This window comes from Mustela nivalis, assembly GCF_964662115.1.
Source record: "Mustela nivalis genome assembly, chromosome: 2".
Taxonomy (NCBI): domain Eukaryota; kingdom Metazoa; phylum Chordata; class Mammalia; order Carnivora; family Mustelidae; genus Mustela; species Mustela nivalis.
Window position 1 is genome coordinate 96,852,479 of NC_139021.1, and position 19,378 is coordinate 96,871,856.

Below are 19,378 nucleotides of genomic sequence, written 5' to 3' on the forward strand. Positions count from 1 at the left end.
GATCTACTCTTCAGAAGCAAGAGGGCTCTGCTGAAAGCTTCCCGCCAGCCTGAGCCCACCCTGCGGCAAGTGTCTGCGGACTGATTTCCCGAACATACAGGTGGTATGCGAGAAGAGACCCAGGTAGAAAATGGCCAAATTAAGTGTAAAACACACCCCTGTTCACAACGGGGAGGATGGGACTTAAGAAAAATATAGAAATGCCCTAAAGAAATTTCTCCTAAAATCACTTGACAATATGACCTTTCAAAAGGACCCGTGACCGAGGCAAAGCTAAGGCCAGCCGACCACTGTAATATATTTAAAAGCATACGACAAAGTAGGGAAACAATACGCTGAGAGAAAGAAGTTTTTACACAAAAGAGTATATACTGCGCGATTCCATTTATGGGATGTTTGAACACAGGCAAAACTTATCTATGGCAAAGAAAAAAATACAACAGTGTTGCTCGGGATGGGGGTTGGCAGGGAGGCGGAGATAAGCTGATGGGGAAGGGGCAGGAAAAAAATCTTCTGGGGTGGTAGGTAGATCCTAATAGAGGCATTAGTTAAAGGGGTGGATGCATTTATACCACACTCATAGCGATACACTTAAAATGTACGCATTTCATTTTATAAATTTTAACTCAAAAAAGAAATCAAGTTTTAAACTATTTATGATACATACACTGATGTGTTTGGCAGAAGTACACTGATGTATGCCACTTATTTTAAAATACACACCCCAAAAGTGGAATGATGGATAGATATGCATACAGCAAATAGAGAAAAATGTTAACACTTTCTACAACCTAGGAGGTGGGTATATGATGTCCGGTGTACTACATAATCCTTACAACTTATCTGCATGTTTGCAAATCTGTATGATAACAACCTGAGAGCAAGTACCCAGTGATTACGTTGAGCTCTCTTGTTCTAGAGTTTAAGGAAGAATGCATATCTTACCCAGCACTTACTACATCTTCCTGGCACTTAAAAGGGAAGGTGAGCTCACGCAACAGAGCCTGGAGAGAAACTTAACATACACTCCGGAGAGACCCCAGTGGGGAACGAGTGCTCCCCAGGGTAAGGGCTCACTGTCCACAGCCATGCTTCCCAAGCCTGCTGTCTTGGTTGAACATTTTGATTACTCAGAATAATTTTCAAATAAATCACTTTGGTAAATCAATTACCAAAAGTTATAAATTCCTAAAGTCTTAAAACATGTGACCTTGAATTGCAACTGTAATACTGTGTGTATATTTTCTCGACAAACAATTGAAACAGAGTCAGTAATTTTATACCAAAACACCATGGTCAAAATGGCACAGACTTCCAGTTAAAAACTAAGTAAGTCCTGGGGATGTAATGTACTGTGTTACGGTAAATAACACTGTATAGTATGTTTGAAGTTGCAAAGACAGTAGATCTTCAAAGTTCTCATCACCCAAAAAAACAATTTTGTAACTAGACTTATTGTGGTGATCATTTCACCATGCACAGAAATGTCAGTTTTTATGTATACCTGAAACTAATACAATGTTATCTATTATGTCAATATTTTTTTTAAAAAGCTTATCATTTACTTTCTATATTTTTCCTTCAGGTTTATGACACACTCCACAGCCTTTAACAAATTCCCATGGGGGGACATCAGACTGACTATCTCCACGACAGACAAGTCAACTACCACGTCAAGAATACCATCCGTCACTTCTCCGTGATGTTGCTTTCATCATAAAAACCACCCACTTTGGGAGTTGCAAAACCTAAACCAGGCAAGGAGGTGGGTTTCATCTCAGGCAGAGTGGGTTGTGGACAACACCAGGGTCCCATGAACGACTAAGTGATGGTTTTATTTGCATTTGCTGTTCCCTGCAGAGCCTCGAGTGTCACTGCACACAAGGGCCCCTCATGGAAAATTCAAATCCTATCCGTGTTCCAAAGTGTAGCTCGGGTCCTGTCTTCTCAAGCATTCTCCTGACTAAGCAAAACCCCCCACACTCTCAGCAGCCCAGGGAGCCTTGGGCTGAAAGAAGCTACAGCGTCCGTCCATCCATCCCAGGGTGTCTTCCGCGGACACGATCCTCACCTCCTGACACGTGGCCAGAACGCGGACAGGGGAAGGGGTGAGCAGCTTACCGCCCTACAAGGCGGCCCGCGGCCTTGCACATGGGGCCTTGCTGTTCAAGCAGTCTCTTCAGTTTCTGAATCAGTCACAGGAAGAAGTCTGATTTGAGGACAAGTGCAAGGGCCCCTCTGAGGCCAGAAAGGCAGTGAGTCAGTGACTGTGCTAGCTGTGCCGGCTGCTCACCTGGGGTGCATGTAAGGGGGGGAGGGATGAAGTCACAGGCCCCTGGCCTTGCAGGTCTCACACCCCACTGGGAAGCCACAGGAGGCCAGCGTTTAATCAGACCTGGAGGTTGTGTGGCTCACGTCTTTATTTTCCGACGGGATTCCACTCACCGTCCAGGGAGCTCAGTGGGGTGGACACAGCCAAGAAAGCCCTCCTCGCCTCCACCTCCTTCTCCTGCAAGAGCCAGAAAATTCTACCCGGGGGACCCTCCATACAGGGCTCTGAATGGCTTTCCAAAAATTACCATCTTCCTGCTCCGTTTTCCCTTTTCCCAAAAAGGAGAAAGCAGGAAGCAGCAGCCCGGCGTGAAACCAGCCAGCGCTTGCAGGCAGAGCAAGGAAAACATGAGAATGTTGTCCTCGGGCTGCCCTGGGAAGGCGGGAAGGCGGGAGCCTCTATTTACACTTGCCTCCATCCCCAACACCTCCCACGGCCAAGTGTACTCAGAGACGGATTTGTTGACGGGGTGACAAAGCAAATAGTGAGATCTGAGGCGGTGTCTCCTGCAGCCTCGTGAGGGCCCGGCTCCCCAGCACTCCATCTCCTGTGCCAGCCCAACATCGCCCCTGCTCCTCGGCTCACTTCGGAGGGAGCTGAGCGCGGACGGTGATGCCAGGCTCGGAGGATGGGTTTGGAAAGCTCCACGCCACCAGACGCGCAGCGACAGCAGTCATCAGACATCACCCAGATTTAACTGCCCTAAAATTAGCAAAGTAGGGACTGCGGTGATTGCGTCAGAGCCCCTCGGCCTGGCTAACTGCCAGCTTTCAACAGACCGTCCTGCTTTCTCTACCAGGGAAACAATATTTTGGAAGAGAGCCAGCCGAGCATTTCAGCGGATGTTCCAATTCTAGCTTTGCTATTAATGTTTCATAATTCAATGACAAGGTGAACAAAGTCTGTATGGGCTACATCTGCAAGGGGGTTCTGCTCTTTGTTGCAAAGCGCTCATTCTTTGGGTGAGTAAAGGGCTATGGATGAATCCTTTTAAATATTTAAATGCCTGAAATTTATTTAGGGCTTCACATTCAACTGACTCAAACAGAGATTATGCAAATCTGCCAAAGTATAAATGCAAAACAAAAACTGTTTTCCTCTTATACTTCTTTTAATCTTGGCAAAGATGCAGGAGTTCAAGAAATGTTCCACTTGCTGCCCAACAAAGGACAGATAACCACACTCAATGGGCTACCCCACCACAAATTACAACATTTCTAATTAATAACAGATGATCCTCTGGCTGAAGGAACAGGTCAGACTACTCAGCCCAACCCTGGGCAACCCCTTCGCCCCTTTTCAGGGGCAGCCGGTTGGATCCCGCCATTCTCCTGAGCACACACCTTCCTTACTTCCTCCCTCCCTGTGTTCGCACCTTCCGAGATCTGTGGGAACCAACCACACCTTATCGGGCAGCTGGGAAGAGAGGAAAGGGACCTGTCCTTGGAGCAAAGAGACGGGGTTTAAAGTCGAAGACTAAGAAAAGCATGTGTTCTCTCCTTAGGCCTTCATTTTTGTGTCCACGAAAGGGGGTCATCCCATCGATTTACAAGGTTCTTGGTTTAAGTATGTGAGAGAACACCAATGAAAGTTCTAGAACAATGGTTTTTGCATTTCTTTTGAAGAATACCCCTCCCCAGTTCTTTATTCCATTCCTAAGTCAAAAACGCTGGTCTCCATCACTCACTCTTACGATCACATGAAAATAGATGCATCGTTTCCAACAAAGGACTTCCAACAGCTCTGAAGTAAGCAAAACCGATTGGTCAATGTGGTGGTTTTACTATTACTCAGCTGAGCTGCTCAATCATGCCTCCAGTTTCCTCATGGCACATCGTAACACAGATTGACACAAACAGGAGCTAGAATGACAGCGCCCTGAACCCCCGAATGCCGGAATTAATACCGTTTCAGAATACTCAAGATAAGAGACTTTCATGCTTCCTGAACACCTACTAATCTAAGGCCTAAGTAACTCTCATGTACTTGCAATCCTCAGAAGTGCTAAGTCAACATGAGGTACACAGTCACCTGCTGATAAGGTTCCAGAATCACTGTCTTCTCTAGAGATGATCGTGGCTAACGGACTGACAGGTGAAAGACCACAGGTGACCACATGCAATTCGGAAATCATGTCTTTCCAGTCATCTTTCTTAATGCGCCCAAACCAGGGTTAAGTGAACTGCGGTCTCATTGGATTTGAACAGGACTGTGCACTTGAGACTCTGAAACCTGGGAAAGGTGCAGACCACTCTCTCATGAAAAGAAGGCCATCCCTAGGGTGCCCCAGATCCCGGAGCATGCCCTCTGAGCAGGATAACCAAGGTCCTCAAGGAAGAGACAGATCTCCACTATCACTCCCTTCAAGAACTACTTTTTGGGGCACCTGGGTGGCTCAGTGGTTTAAGCCTCTGCCTTCGGCTCAGGTCATGATCCTAGGGTCCTGGGATCGAGTCCTGCACCAGGCTCTCTGCTCAGCAGGGAGCCTGCTTCTCCCTCTCTCTCTGCCTGCCTCACTGCCTACTTGTGATCTCTCTCTCTGTTGAATAAATTAATAAAATCTAAAAAAAAAAAAAAAAAAGAAATACTTCTCCACTTTCACTAGTTTAGTATCAAAGTCCTATCACAGGTCATCTCAAATGCCTTAAAAAAGATTTAAAATGAAATATAAAAGGTTGTTAGGCCATTTATAGAAGAAATAAACAGAATGTTTGTGGCAACACTACTTAGCTCAACAAAAGCCAAGACAGACACTTGGTTCATGTTAAAACCCATGGCTCTCCATCATTCCTTTAACAAATATTTGTTTGCTAAGAGCATATTATGTGGCAAAATCCCTGGAAGTACAGGCAAGACAGGAGTGAAACAGAAATGGCCCTCCCGTGTGGCTCCTATGTCCTATTGAGGTGAAACAGAAGATAATCATAGAATAATGAAAATCGGTAGGACATGTGACTCTTGATTTCAGGGTCGTGGGTTCAAGCCCCACATTGGGTGTGGAGCCTAACTGACACACACACACACACGCAATTAAATGTCAGGCAATCCTAAGTGCTACAGATTAAAGTCAAGCAGAGTACAAGGGAGCAGAAAGTACAAAGCAGGGAGGGTGAGGTGGGAGGTGCTAGTTCAGAGGGCAGCCAGGGGCTCTAGAGAGGCTGGGGGGCTAGGCTCCCTAACTCTCCTGCAGGAGGGGCTGGTGTGTGCCACAGTTCTAGCCAATGACACACAGAGGCAGGACTGTACTGTTAATCTGTACTTCTAATTATGTTCTTACTCTGCAGGGGTGCCTGGGTGGCTCAGTTGGTTAAGCAACCGACTCTTGATCTCAGCTCAGGTCTTGATCTCAGGGGCGTGAGTTCAAGACCTGTGGAGGGCTCCATGCTGGGTGTGGAGACCACTTAAAAAAAATTGTTCTTACTCTTCAGAAGTTTCCAGATGAGCAAATGACTAGTTACATCCCTCTCCCCTGAGCAGGGGGCTGGTGTGGGCTTTGTGCCATAGTAGGATGCTTCTTCAACAGCTGAGTTCAGTCAGAAAGGGTCCAAGGAGAATGGTATCCCCCAATACATTCTCCCACCCCCTCCCCCACAATGAAACTTCTAAGTAAACCATAAGCAATTCTAGAAGAGAACAGCCCCAAGTTTAAAAAAAGAAAAAAAAGTCTTCTGAAAAAGAACAAATATAGAAATATAGTAAACAGAGGGCCCCATAAGGATCAGGTCTGTCTTTTAAACAATATATTTTTTAAGATTTTTACTTATTTATTTGTGAGAGAGAGAGCACAAGCAGGGGAAGCAGCAGAGGCAGAGGGAGAAGCAGGCTCCCCGCTGAGCAAGGAGCCCAATGTGGGACTGGATCGCAGGACCCTGGGATCACGACCTGAGCCGAAGGCAGACACTCAACTGACTGAGCCACGCAGGTGCCCAGGGTAGGGTCTGTCTTAAACTTCCCTCGTTAGATGCTGACAAGCCCCACAGAAACTGCTTCCAAAGGGTTATAAACTCTAATCCACGAGGGCAGAGAGTAAGGGTCTCCAGACTGGGGCCCCACATTTCAAAGGGCAACAGAAGAGCCCTTTAAATGCAAAAGGAAATACTCCACTTCTATTTATTTTTAATACCACCCTTCTTAAAATGTCTATTTTTATGTCTTTTAACTTCTGTATCTTAGTATGGTCCACTTACACACGTACATGTGTACACATACGTACACATAAACACACATACACAAACCTGTATATATGCAGATGCACACACATTCAGACATCTACTTAGAAAAGTGATTTGGGGGGCACCCGGGTAGCTCAGTGGGTTAAGAGGCCTTCGGCTCAGGTCTTGATCTCAGGGTCTTGGGATAGAGCCCCGCATCAGGCTCTCTGCTCGGCGGGGAGCCTGCTTCTCCCTCTCTCTCTGCCTGCCTCTCTGCCTACTCGTGATCTCTGTCTGTCAAATATATAAATAAAATCTTTTTTTAAAAAAGTGATTTTGTACAGAAGAGGCATGCATGTTGAAAAAAAATGTAGAAAACCTACTACAAAGAAATCGGTGCTCTGGAATGAGGTATTCAACACTCAACAACAGCTTTTGTCCTTTATGAAAAATGAAAACTGTAATTCCTAAAAATTTACTTATTAGAAACTTCAGTACAAAGGAGACTATATCCCCGAGCGATCCCTGAGCCGTGCAAATACGCACTGTTGAACCAGGAGCCAAATGTGCCACCAAACGCCAGAGAAGACAGGGACAGCAGTCACCAGGCTCACTACCCAGGCTCCTACGCCCTAAGCTCTGCCATCAGAAATGCTTTTTTAAGTCGACACAAATAGTTCATCTCGGCAGACATAATTTTTTTTTTTTAATTTATCCAAGAGTTCTGACTTTCCACAGTAACAATTTTTAACATTGGCTCTCTACCTAGATTTTTTTTTTACTTCTGAGTAACTGAACGCACAACTAAACAGCCTACTTTGGACGACTCTGATTGCCTCAACAGCTCCACTAACCGGGAGCTTCTTCCAGATTTAGCAAATACGCAAAAGTGAAAAATATGGAGTAATCCAATGGGCAGAGCTCAAAAAGCCCCTCAGGACTAAATATATTTGGGAAGTTGGAAGGGAAGAGTATCTACTAATTGATAATCAAAACACAGGGAAAATGGGAAAAGATCATGGTTCTCTTCTCTGCTACCTGAAAGCTGTGCAAAATAAAATAACACGCAGCAACAAAATAAGTGCAGAGAGCCCAACACATTCTGCTCTTTCCCACAGTCTTTTTAGTGCTTAAGACGTCCAGGGGTCAGAGGTCACATGGGGCCCTATTTTCTAAGTCATTCAGTCAGTCACTCATTAAATGAATATTTCGTAATCATCAACCATGCAAAGGAGGTTCCAATTATTAGGGACACACTAAAGTGGAACTCATTTCTCTCTTAGGGTAACTTGGGTTGTAGAAGCAGCAAAGGAAGTTTGACATGCTCTCCCAGGCCACCTGTGTGGAAAAGGCAGAGACACTGGCCCGTTAGTAAGAAATTAGGTGTATGAGTAACCTAACTAGAACCAAGAGTGACTCCAGTAAACCTGGAAGCTTCCAGAGACACTGCAGACGACCTTTCTTTCAGAGAGCAGACAAAGATGCTAAATAACAGAGTCAAATTCCAAGAAGCCCCAGGGGTAGAACCAGCTAAAACAAAGCAAAACAAAACACAATGCATGTTAGGTCTTGCAATGACACTTGTCCAGGAAAGCAAGATGTGGCTAATGGCAGCGTGTGATTAAGGACTCAGGAGTTTTAGCGAACAGGAAACTCACAGAGTCTGAGGGGCGTGGCCACCAAAAAAGTGAATGCGCACTTGGACTCCATCACTGCAGACAGGACATGCAAAGCGGAAGGAAGGGCATTCCTACTCTACGCAGGTCAAGCGGAGCGGGAAGACTTCAGTTCTGGGTCCAGCTGCGACAGGTGTTGCTCCGTGAGTCACTGCAGTGCATCTCTAGAAAGATCTGTTCTACAGGCCACCAAGGGGGTTAGAAAGCAAATCAACAGATAGAAAGAGATTTCAGTGCTACAGGTAACAAACAGCTTCCGGTGGTCTACATGTTTCAGTGCATCTTGATGAAACGCACTGAACACAGAGAGTAACTGTTGTCCTTCATTCTCAACGTCTGTGTGGCAGCATCACCTACTGACAAATGTGACGATCCCTAGGATCTGCTTCTGTTTCTGTTTCTTTCATTTTGCAAATGGATGAAAACAAAAAAATACAGCAACCACGCAGCAAGGAAGGGGTAGCCTTAAGGACCTTTGTAGTACAGAGATGCTACAACAACTAGACTCAACTTATTGCCTCTTTCCTTCTTTCACCCAACTTGGCCATACGAGGGGGAGAGAAAGCATCACGGCATCGGGTTACACTACATATGAAATTTCTCAAGACAGAGAACCTCTACCGTGGGTCAGCTCTGGCTCACTTAAGTTCCCACTCCTGGGAACCAAAGTTTATGAATCAAGTCCAGGAAGGACCAAAATAATTTAGCTCTGAAGTTATGAACCATTGAAAGTCCCGTTGTATTGTTCTCTCTCCTTTGAAGGGGTCACAGCTAAACGCGACTGGAACAGAAAAGCGATTTCTGAATCACTGATGCTGAGGTAAACCAAGTTCATCAAACCAATGCCCATATGTAAACACACGAGAAGGCAATGAAAGAAAAGACAAAATCATTAAAAATGTCAACTATCACCATCAGTCATGTGCATCACTCCAATACCTTTATTTCAAATGTGAAAGAAATCTAAAGTGTTGGTGCTGAAAGGGATCGTGGAAATTCTTCATCCAGACTCTCCTGTGCCAGGCCGTAGAGGCAGGAAACTAGCTGTTCCTGTCCCTCCCGCCTAACACTCTCCCCATCCTATCACTCTGCAAGGGAATGAGGCACATTCATAGGGCTAGAAAAATCTGGAACACAGTTCCTTGTATTCTTTAGAACTGTACGTCGTATTTCATTCAAGTTCAAAACAGAGCAAAACTGCTCTGCTTTTCAGTAACAACAGCAATCTAAATTTTCTTCAAACTCAGCATGTCTCTGAAAGGATCTGTAACCCTAAACTGCTAGGACAAGGAGATCATAAATGCAAAGACTCAATGCGTTCCTCGATCTAAAAACAAACAAACAAACAAACAAACAAACAAAAAACCAACCACCAAAACACCCTGAATTTACCAATAATGGCTGGGATTTGGAGAGGGGCAGTATTCATTTAAACACATAGTTCTTTGCAAAGTATGCAGTGAACACAACCTCTTTTAAATTAGCTTTGAGGACCAAACACTTTCAGACCAGTTCCAATTACCTGACAAGGAGCTTTCCTCCTTTCAAGGAGCTCACTAATATTTCCTCCCTTTCAATAGATAGATTATCAAAATGAATAACCCATTACTTCTTTTGCCTCAGGTGAAAAGATCCCCAGGCAGACAGGTGTTTACTGAGCTCAGGTATCAAGAAAGCCCTTAAAATACCATTCCACTCCCAAGGGGGTGAGGGGAAACAATTTATAAACCCCCAGTACACAGCTTTAACTACAGTAAAAATCATAAAAGCCAAATCGTGGTCCTCTGATAATTCCCCTATCACATTCCATAATTAAAGCTGTTTAAGAAAGGTTGAGACTTAAAAACATAAGCATCTGATGAAAAATATACACTTAAATCAGCTGGGGAAAATCTGCAGCCTGTACCCCAATGTACTTACATACCTGCAATTTAGCTCTTATTTTCCAGACCAAACGCTTACACTGCTTCTCACCCAAGTTCATTTCACCCCATCTATAGGTAGCATGTGGGTACTGATAAAAGCTGCTTCTGATTTCATTTCCTACTTCCCAGATGTTTGCTAGAGGTTTTTTTTCCCCCTTTCAGCTATTTATGAATACTCTCTAATTTAGAACAAACAAATTCAACATGCCATATTTTAAGCTGGGCAAGACACACAATAAAGGACAGCCAGAAAATAAGTCCAGATATCTCTCCAGCTCATGAACAAGTTTGCCTACCTAGGCAAGATTTGGACAGGCTGGCATGGTCTTGCTTTAGAAAGAAAAGGCTAAAAACGTATACCTGAGAACCTGCTTCTGCTAAAAAGGCCAACTACAGGCTACTGTGTTTCTCATATAAGGGGTTGTGCTTAGAAGTGAAAAACCAAGTACCAACTAGAGAGAAAGAAAGAAATATGCCCTAACACAATCCTTGGGATGAATCGTGCATACGGATTCCAACTACCTCCATCACCGGAATCTTAGGAAGGATCCATGCTGTCTCTGCACCCAAAACTCCAGAAAGACTGCACTTTCCCGTGTGTAATATTGTTTTATCCACCTCTGAATCAAGCAGTGAACTACTAAATTAAGCAGTAAACATAGGAAGTGAAAATGCTGTCTAAATACATTCCCCAAATGTATTCCTCAAATAAATCAAAACATTAAACAGACATCCTTAAATTTGTGACTAATAGTGGTGACCAAGTTGTCTCTTGAAATTCATCTCTAGGAAAGCCAGAAAAAATATTTAGCACCTTTGAAATCTAGACGTTTGTTTTATGTGGAAATCCTATATTTCAAAGAAAGCAACAGTTCTGGAGATTTTTTTCTCCCATTACTAATTGCAAAACTGGAAAAATTGTGGCCCGGATTGCAGACAGGCAACTCAAAAAGCCTAGTTTCCTAAATGCCTGTCGTAAGAAAGCCATCTAGTGTTAACATTTAGAAATGAAAACTGCAGACAAAAGAGGCAAAGAAAAGAAAAATCTTAGTGACTATTTTGAACTTACTAAGAGAAACGTATGAGAATCGTCAAGATTCTTTGTTTAAAAAAAAAAAAAAAAAGGCCATCCTTATGACAACCAACTCTAACCGACAAAAATCCAAAACATACAGAATTTTATTTTGACACAAAATCATGTTTTGGTGACCGCACTTCCGTGACCAATGCACTTGATTTTTCCAATACTCACACTGGAGTCATCTTGGGCTGAATTAATTTAACTGAAGCAGGTTAATGATGACAAATATGTCCCAGAGGGGTAATGCCAAGTTGTTTTCTCTTCCCCAGAAGCATCGGCTCCTCGCTTGTAGATGATAAACCGAAATTGATTCTCTGGGTTTGCGGCACGGTTGAAAATTAATCTGTAGGTGCTCGTGGGGATACTCCCAGGACGCGGTCAAACTACCTTCAGTAACACAGGGGGACCCGGCAAGGCCCGGCGCGGAGGATGGAGAGCGGCACGGAACCCGGGGAGACGGCGGAGCCCTCGGGACCCCGAAGGGAGGTCGCGCCGAGTTGGAAGGGCGCTCGCCCGGGCTCGGGGTCTTACAAAGAGGGACGCCGGCGCCGGCGAGGGCGCGCGCTGGGGGCGCACGCCTTCCTGGGGGTCCCCGGCACCCCGCCGCAAGTTCAGCAAGTCGCCCCGCCCGGCGCGCCGCTGCGCCGCGTCTGGCAGCCTTTCTCTCGCTCTTCGGTTAGTCACGGAGCAGTTGCTGCGCACCCAGAGGAGGTCCTCGGGGTGCTCGTGTCACCAAGACGGCAATAACCTTTCCGCGGATCGATAACTTTGAGGGACGAGCGGCGGCGGCTCCTCTCCCACCCCGGGCCCCGGAGCGCGGGCGCCTCTGCCCGCCGGACCCCAGCCCCGCGCGCCGGCGCTGCCCCCGGCCCGGCCGTCAGCTCCCGAGGCGTCCCCCGGGGCGGCCCCTTCACCCCGGGACCGTCCTCGCGCAGGCCGTGCCCGGACACCACCCGCAGGCTCCCGAGCGGACCCCCAGGCTCCCCGGCCGCCCGCCCGCCACGCACCTCGGAGACGCAGTCCGCCGGGACCTGCTAAGCCCGCGAGCGCGCCGCGGCGCTTACCGGGGCCGCCGCCTCGCCGCCCGCCGCTGCCCGGGGCTGCCCATCGGCCCGGACTGTGCCGGCGCCGGGCTCCGGCGGGAGGCGGCCCGCACCCGCCGGCTGCGGCTAGAGCGGTCGGCCTGTGCTCGGGCGGGCGGGCGGGCGGGGGCGCGGCGCCGCTCCTCCTCCTCCGTCGTCCTCCTCCCGCTCCGCCGGCTCCTCCCGGGCTCCCGGTCTGCCGCGCCGGCTCCCGACGCCGCCGCCCGCCCGCCCGGCGGCACCGCCCCCCGCCCGCTCCGCGGCCTCCCATTGGCCGCCGCCTGCAGGCCCCCTCGGCCCCGCCCCGCCATTGGGCGCGGGCGCCGTCCGTCCCGCCGCCCCGCGGGGCTCCGGCTCAGCCGGTGCGCGGTTCCCAGGCCCCGCGGCGCGCGAGAGCGTCGCGTCCCGGAGGGCTTCGGGCGCCTTTGCCCGGGCTGCGGAGCGCGGGGCAGCGGCCCGGCGACCTCGACGGAGGTGCCGCCTACCTGGTCCCGCGCCCCGGGAGGGCCGGCGCCGCCCTCCGCGGACTCGTTTCCCCTCCGGCTGCGACAAGTTAAAACCCCGAGTCCGGCTCCGAGCCGCCCCCTCGCGCCGTCGCGACCCTGCCCGGCCCTCCAGCCTCCGGAGCAGAGAGAGACGCGCCGCTTGGCGCTCGGGTCCCCGCGCCGCCGGAGCCCGAGTGTCGCCGGCCGAGAGGACACAGCCAGCCGCGGGCTCTGCGCGGGCACCTGCCTCAAGACGCGGCAGAATCGCCGCCGAGGCCGGCGTCAGCCCAAGCGGCCGCCTTGCGGTGTCCAGAAGGGGACGGCGGGAGGGGCGAGATCCGGCTGCGTGCGGCCTGGGAGGGCGCTCCCGGACCGCCCAGGCCGATCCCCAGCTGCGTGCGGACCCCGGAGGTCGCCCGGGTCCACCCAGGCGGTGCCCCACTGTGTGCCGGCCTGGGATGGGGGCGTCCCAGGACCGCCCAGACGGTGCCCCTACTGTGTTCGACCCCGGGAGGGCGCCCCGGGACGACCCTGGCAGAGAGCCCCTGCCCCCGGAATGGGGTAGGAGGTGGCACGGAGAAACATGTAAATAAATAGAACGTTAAGATGAGGTCAAATGGGTGCCCGCGCAGGAACGCAGCGGGGATGAAAACTTGGGAGCTTCGCGGCAGGTGGCGGGGGAGGGTGGGGAGGGGGCGGCGGTGGGGTTGCTGGGAGAGGCAAGAAGTCCAGGTTCCCCAGGCCCAGCCCCGAGCCCCGACCCCCGACACTGCCCCCAGGCAATCCTCAGCCCAGAGCAGGAATGCTTTTGGATCTTTATCTGGAGGAGGAGGAAATGAACTTTCTACGCCCATTTTTTTTCTACTCTCCTAGGTAACGTTGATCACCCAGGGGGGAGCATTACCTGAAACTACTGATGTAAATTGTTCAACGCTTGAATTGGTTGCTGAAAAATTCAAGGAAGTCTTTTAAGAGAAGGCTTTCTTTAAGCTTCGGTAGAATTGTCTCTGCCTAACCAGGACAGTGGGAGTCACAACGTGTAAGTAGGGGGAGACAGGTTTAGGTCATCTCTAACTTACCTCTCAGCGCAGCAGTAGCATTTCCTGAGCTGGCTTTTTGGTGGCCTTAGAACTGGCCCCGCGGTTTCCTGAGACTGGATTCAAGGCTTTCAGTTCCTCCTTCTAGAAGCAGAATTCTTCCTGGAGAGATAAAGCTGTCTGTACTTCCCCATCACAAACACTCCCTAGAATATAACCCTGAGAAAAATTAGAGGCCCTTCCTCCCATGCTGTATTTCTCTGTTATCTACAGTGTGTACACCTCGTACTATCTTTTACATCCCTTTGTAAAATAGGGGTATAATATATAGCAGTGGGTGTAATATAACAGGTCAGGGAGTGTTATGATGACTCGACAAAACTTCTGAGCTCTCGAGGTTTGTTTGGCTTCCCAACTGTTATTGCATTATCAGCACTTACAAGACTGTCATTTATTCATTTAACAAACACTATATGGAGCCACTGTGATGTTCCAGAAGATGCTAAGAACGGGGCATCTAAGAACACAGAGGACATGGGCCCTGCTCTTAGGAGCTCACCATCTCACAGGCAGCGACCCTTGAGCACCACAGATGCTCTACTAGAGGTATGAACAAAACCCCACAGGAGCAGGCATGGACAGACAGACATTTCCTATGGGAGCCTAGGAAGGACATATTTCCCTTCATAACACATTATCACAGTACTTCTCAGGTTTCACATCGTTGCTTGTTTCACTGTCTTTCCCACTATTCTGGAAGGGCCTTGAGGAAGAGAACTGTAGTTCCCCTGTGATTGGACTCCGATGGCCCAGACTGCCTGTCAGTGGGTTGGCCCTGAGGTGGCCCATACCCAGGTGTGTTCCTTAATGTTTAGTATGGAGTGATCTTACAAGGAGGTCTGCCCGGACCCACGATGATGTCAGTCATAATTCTCTTCCTCTCCCACATTACCATCTTTCTCCTTGTGTTTGATGAACTAAAACCGAAATACCTTGGGCCCTTTGGGCCACTACCAAAGTTGGTGGCATTTTAATAAGTGCTTGTAAGGGACAGCGCAGAGTAATCCACTGTCTGCGTTTATGAAAGCCCGCGGGAGTTTCTGATTTCCCTGGGCTCCAGGTCACATGCAGCCCTTCCTTGTCACCATGTCTGCGGCTTCGGCAGACATATACTGAGCTCCTTTGCCGTGTCTGGTCAATGCTCGACAGTGGCAGTAGGGCCCAGGGCCAGCCCCACAAGGTGTCCACGTTGCCACACACTGTGAGATCTTCAAGGGACAAAGCTCAGGAATGAGTCTGCATCTTCTTCCCCGAAAACATACTCTAGAAATACTTTTAGATTTAATGCTTATGTACCTCCTCACCAGTGTTCGCATCAACCCTCTTGTTTCATGCCTTTTTGGGGAAGGACAGAAACTGACATTACCTCCCTGTTAAGATGTCAATGCAGTATTTTGGCCTTAGGATATCTTACCAGGAAAAAAAAAAATCTTTTTTCTATTAAGGCTACAAATTTTGCTGAAGTTCTAGATAAATATATCAAGTATGAAGTGTGACACTCTATTTGCCCAAAAGCTAGAGTAAAGGGTCATGTGTTCATCTAGTCACTGTCCCCTTCCCTCAGGTCCAGGCTTCCTCCCGCCTCGTTCACTTTCTGCCTCTCAAGTCTTTTTGCTCCTGTGCATTTCACCCTGCTCTAAAGAGTTCCTAAAGAAACAAACTCAAGGGATTCATCATCTTTACAATTCTGAATCAGCACATCCACTCATTCTGAAATAATTCCAACATCAGTCTTACCTGTTTTTCTCCAAATGGTGTAAAAAGGCGCAGAGTTCAAAGACATACCCGCTGTCTGCATCGTTCCAAGATTCTAAGCTTGTTGGCTGACCTTGGCTAGTACTTGTATCAATGTACCTTTGAATTTAGCAAAACAGGAGTCTTATTTTCTTAACCCATTACACCAAGTTTCTCCCTACAAACCACATGTATGCACTGTAATAAGCCCGAATGGCTGAGCTAATAAGGTTTTTGATTCCCGCCCTCACTTCCTCTTCCCCTTTTCTACTATCAGCCCTCTTTTAAGCCAAATGAATATTCATAAATTGCAACAACTGTGTATTGATTTCATACTACCTTCAGGGCATTCTGATAGACTAGAAGGACCCAAAGGGCTGAACACCAGGGTTTGTGAATTTCAGAGTAAGGAGCAGGTGCTCGGGACCACTGATGAATGGTGCCTATAGGGAAAGCGGGGCGGCCAACCGCCTGCAGGCAAAGCTTGAGCCACAGGGGGAAAGGTTCATCAAAGATACCAAACCTGCCAGACAAGAAGGAGAGAAGGGAACACTACCAGCAAGAAGCAACTCAATGGGCAAAGACACAGGAACGAACAGTGCGAGGCTTGCTTAGGAAACAGCTGTGCCCTTTGGCCGTGCACAGGCTTACTCATTTATGTAACATATACTTACCTAGTGCTTTGTCCACCGGAGACTCAGTTTTCTTCTTAGAAGGGAAATCATCCCAAGCAGATAAGCATTGCTTCACCTTCCTTTCAAAACGGCAAGCTCTCCCAACAGAAACTTGTTAGGCTGTGGTCTTACAAAGTAAAAGGGGGAAAAAAAAAAAAAGAAAAAGGAAGAAGGAGAAGTGCTAACTGCTAACTTCTGGTACAATTTAAAAAAAAAAAAAGGGATTTGTTTTTGGTTTGGGGTTTTTTGTTGTTGTTGTTGTTGTTTTTTCTTCAGGAAGCTGGGCTACTGGCTCTGGTTGTGAGTGTTCCAGAAGTTCTGATAAAAGGAAAACACCTATTCCTGTTCAAGTGGAGCTCAAAAGAATAAGGTACGAGTTATTAAATGATGTGCTAAATATCACATATTACCCATAGGAGCCAGAGGAAAAATCTTTTCTAATAAAAAATAAAAATCTTGCAAGGATATCTGGAGGCCTACTGTGTACTCACTTCTGCTCTGGGGAATGCAGCAGATTCTTAAGTACAAGTAACCAGCTCATCCTCAAAAACATACGACACGGCTAAGCTGGGATGTTTACACAGGAAATTTCTAAGAACAGTGCAGTCAATACATTAAGAATTGCATGTTGTAGAGAGGTGTGCACGAAGATGTGGAGAGGCAGTATGCAAAAACAGGTCCAAGATCAGTGACCAATCCTCTCAGAAGGGAAGGGTTTCCTGTTTTCTTAACATCTGCTTCACAAATAAGAAATCTTCTATTTGATCTTTGCTGTGATGTTCCCAATCCAATGTTTCTGCAAGAATCCTCCAAGACACGTGGATTATTTCTCTTCTGAAGACCTAAGCTCTTGTCCACAGCTACACGCATCGTCTTCCCTTTACTTTCCCAGCCCGGATGGACACACAGCTAAGCGACTCCTACAAATTTTATCACTGTGACAGCGGTCTTCTGCCGCCCCACCTCACCTCACTCCAACAAACAAACAAACAAACAACAACAAAAAACCCAGAAAGAAAAAGGCCTCGTCTGCATATAATCCAAAAACATCTTCCACCTTTGCTCCTGCTTTGGTGGAAACCCAGATCGTAGATGTTTTAGGAGCCCACACCCTTCGGCATTAGGCATCGCTGGCTCTGAAGCCGGTTGGGAAGCTCCTTAGATATAAGACCATAGATAAGGGACGTCTCAAAGTCCCATTTTCCTCATAAGAAAAGGAGGGAAACCATACATCAGAGAGCGGTGGTGATGATTGCATATGATTTGGCGTATAAAGTGCTTGGACAGTGGTTGCACGTAGGGACTATCGAAAACATACCGCATCACCAGGGTTTACCACCTCCTGGTGCCCCTCAAGATAGAGACTAGCCTTTTACTTCAGCCCCTCACTCAGGACCCGGCATAGGGGAGAGGCCTGGTGGGTAGCTAGTGGGTGGATAGGGGACTGGGAGGGTCATCACACGGAAAGATAAAGTCCTGGATTTGTTTTCCTATTTTCTACCATCGGAGATGTAAAGTTTGTATCTTAATCCTCCAAATTGCATCCCTACTTGGGACTTGCAGTATTCATTCACCAGGGTTTGGGGTTCTACTTTTTAGAAATAACCAAGCAATCACAGTAACCATGCATGTTGAATGGATCTGCGAGCAGCTGCTGTTCTCTGCCACTAGATGGCGTCTATCCTTAAAAACCCTGAACAGCACCAGAGTCGACGAGGTAATAATTCTAATACAGAAAAGGCGCGCGTGTGTGTGCGTGTGTGTGTGTGTACATAGTCACGCATACATATATTTACCTTTTGCATATTATTTCTTCTTAATATTGGCTATGAATCTAAAGCTGTCTACAGTTTGGCAAACCCTTGCTTTCCTAATTTGAAGTCTCCCCTAGTTACATTCGCGGTGGTTATTTTACGTATGATTTCTCTTTAATATCAGTTATGAATCCAAAGCTGTCTACAGCTTGGCAAACCCTTGCTTTCCTAATTTTAACAGTCTCCTGCAACTACATTTTTAGTTGTTAATTAAACTCTAAGCAGCATCCACGTTCAAGACATCTCACGGCACCTGGTGACTGCTCTCCCATCTTGAGGCAAAGTTGATGGAAAAACTCACCCTCTGAGAAGAAAGAAGTTGAAAAGATTTGGGAGAAAAGGAAGGGGCAGACAGAAGTTTCTGCAGGCCTTAGTCACTCATTAAGTAGGCGACGGGGGTGGGGTGCCAGGGACCGCTAGCACCTTGCAAGGTCGTGAAGCCACGAGGATGAAGACGGTTTACTTCGAGGATGTGCTTGCTAACCCAGGAAGGAAAATGTTCCGACTGTAAGAGACAAATGTTCACAGGGCGACACGTCAATCGTTGGAGGGTATGGATGCTTCTTAGAGATTATCAGGACATATAAGGGAGAAAGAGATCAAGAAAGTGCCATCAGGACTAGAGCGTTTCTGCTCTCCAGTCTTCAGGTGGATTCATAAGACCACATTTCTTCATACCGACATTTGGTTGTCTGTGCATTTAGGTTAGAAAAGCTGAACTTGAGGGGCACCTGGGGTGTCTGCTTATCCCTTTTCCTCTGCTCCTGCTCTCTCTGTCTTTCTCTAATAAACAAATAAAATCTTTAAAAAAAAAAAAAAAGTTGCATTTGAGCTTCTTGGGGAGAGACCTAAGGAGAGGGAAGGGAGGAAGAGAGGGAAGGGTGAGGCGGCAATCAGACAGAAATGGAGAAAGAATGGCCATAGGGGAGCAATGTACATTCTTTCAACAAAATCTGAATATTCAGTCTTTGATGTGGACAGACCAACCCCATATTTTAAGGTTGAAAGGATAAGCAAGGAGAAAATTGTTTCATGCTTTTGTCATAAAACAAAATCAAAACACCTCCGGACTCTAATTCCATTGTTTCTGGAAACTGAAAAATCAGGTGTGGAGGTTGCAAAGATGAACTCTGACCCCTGTGCTATTTTACTTCCTTATTTCTAGATACACGGAGGAGTAGCTGAGCAGAGAGCCTGTGACAAGCACCATTTTCATCCACCTACCAAAGGAGGTCTCCATCGGGGCGCTTGTGTGGCTCAGTGAGTTAAGCAACCCACTCTTGGTTTCTGCTCAGGTCATGATCTCAGGGTCATGAGAGGAAGCGCC

The 19,378-nt window shown here is 47.5% G+C and overlaps 1 protein-coding gene across 1 annotated transcript in view; it reads right to left on the reverse strand.

The window, feature by feature from the left end:
* Positions 1 to 12,518, reverse strand: part of LOC309859314 (uncharacterized protein) — a gene marked incomplete at its 5' end in the record, with an annotated part of 106,737 nt that extends 94,219 nt beyond the window's left edge. Inside the window, one exon of the mRNA XM_082719972.1 lies at positions 12,173 to 12,518. Within this exon, the coding sequence (XP_082576098.1) occupies positions 12,173 to 12,518 (346 nt within the window). The remainder of the gene's footprint in view (positions 1 to 12,172) is intronic.
* Between the last annotated feature and the right edge of the window lie 6,860 nt (positions 12,519 to 19,378).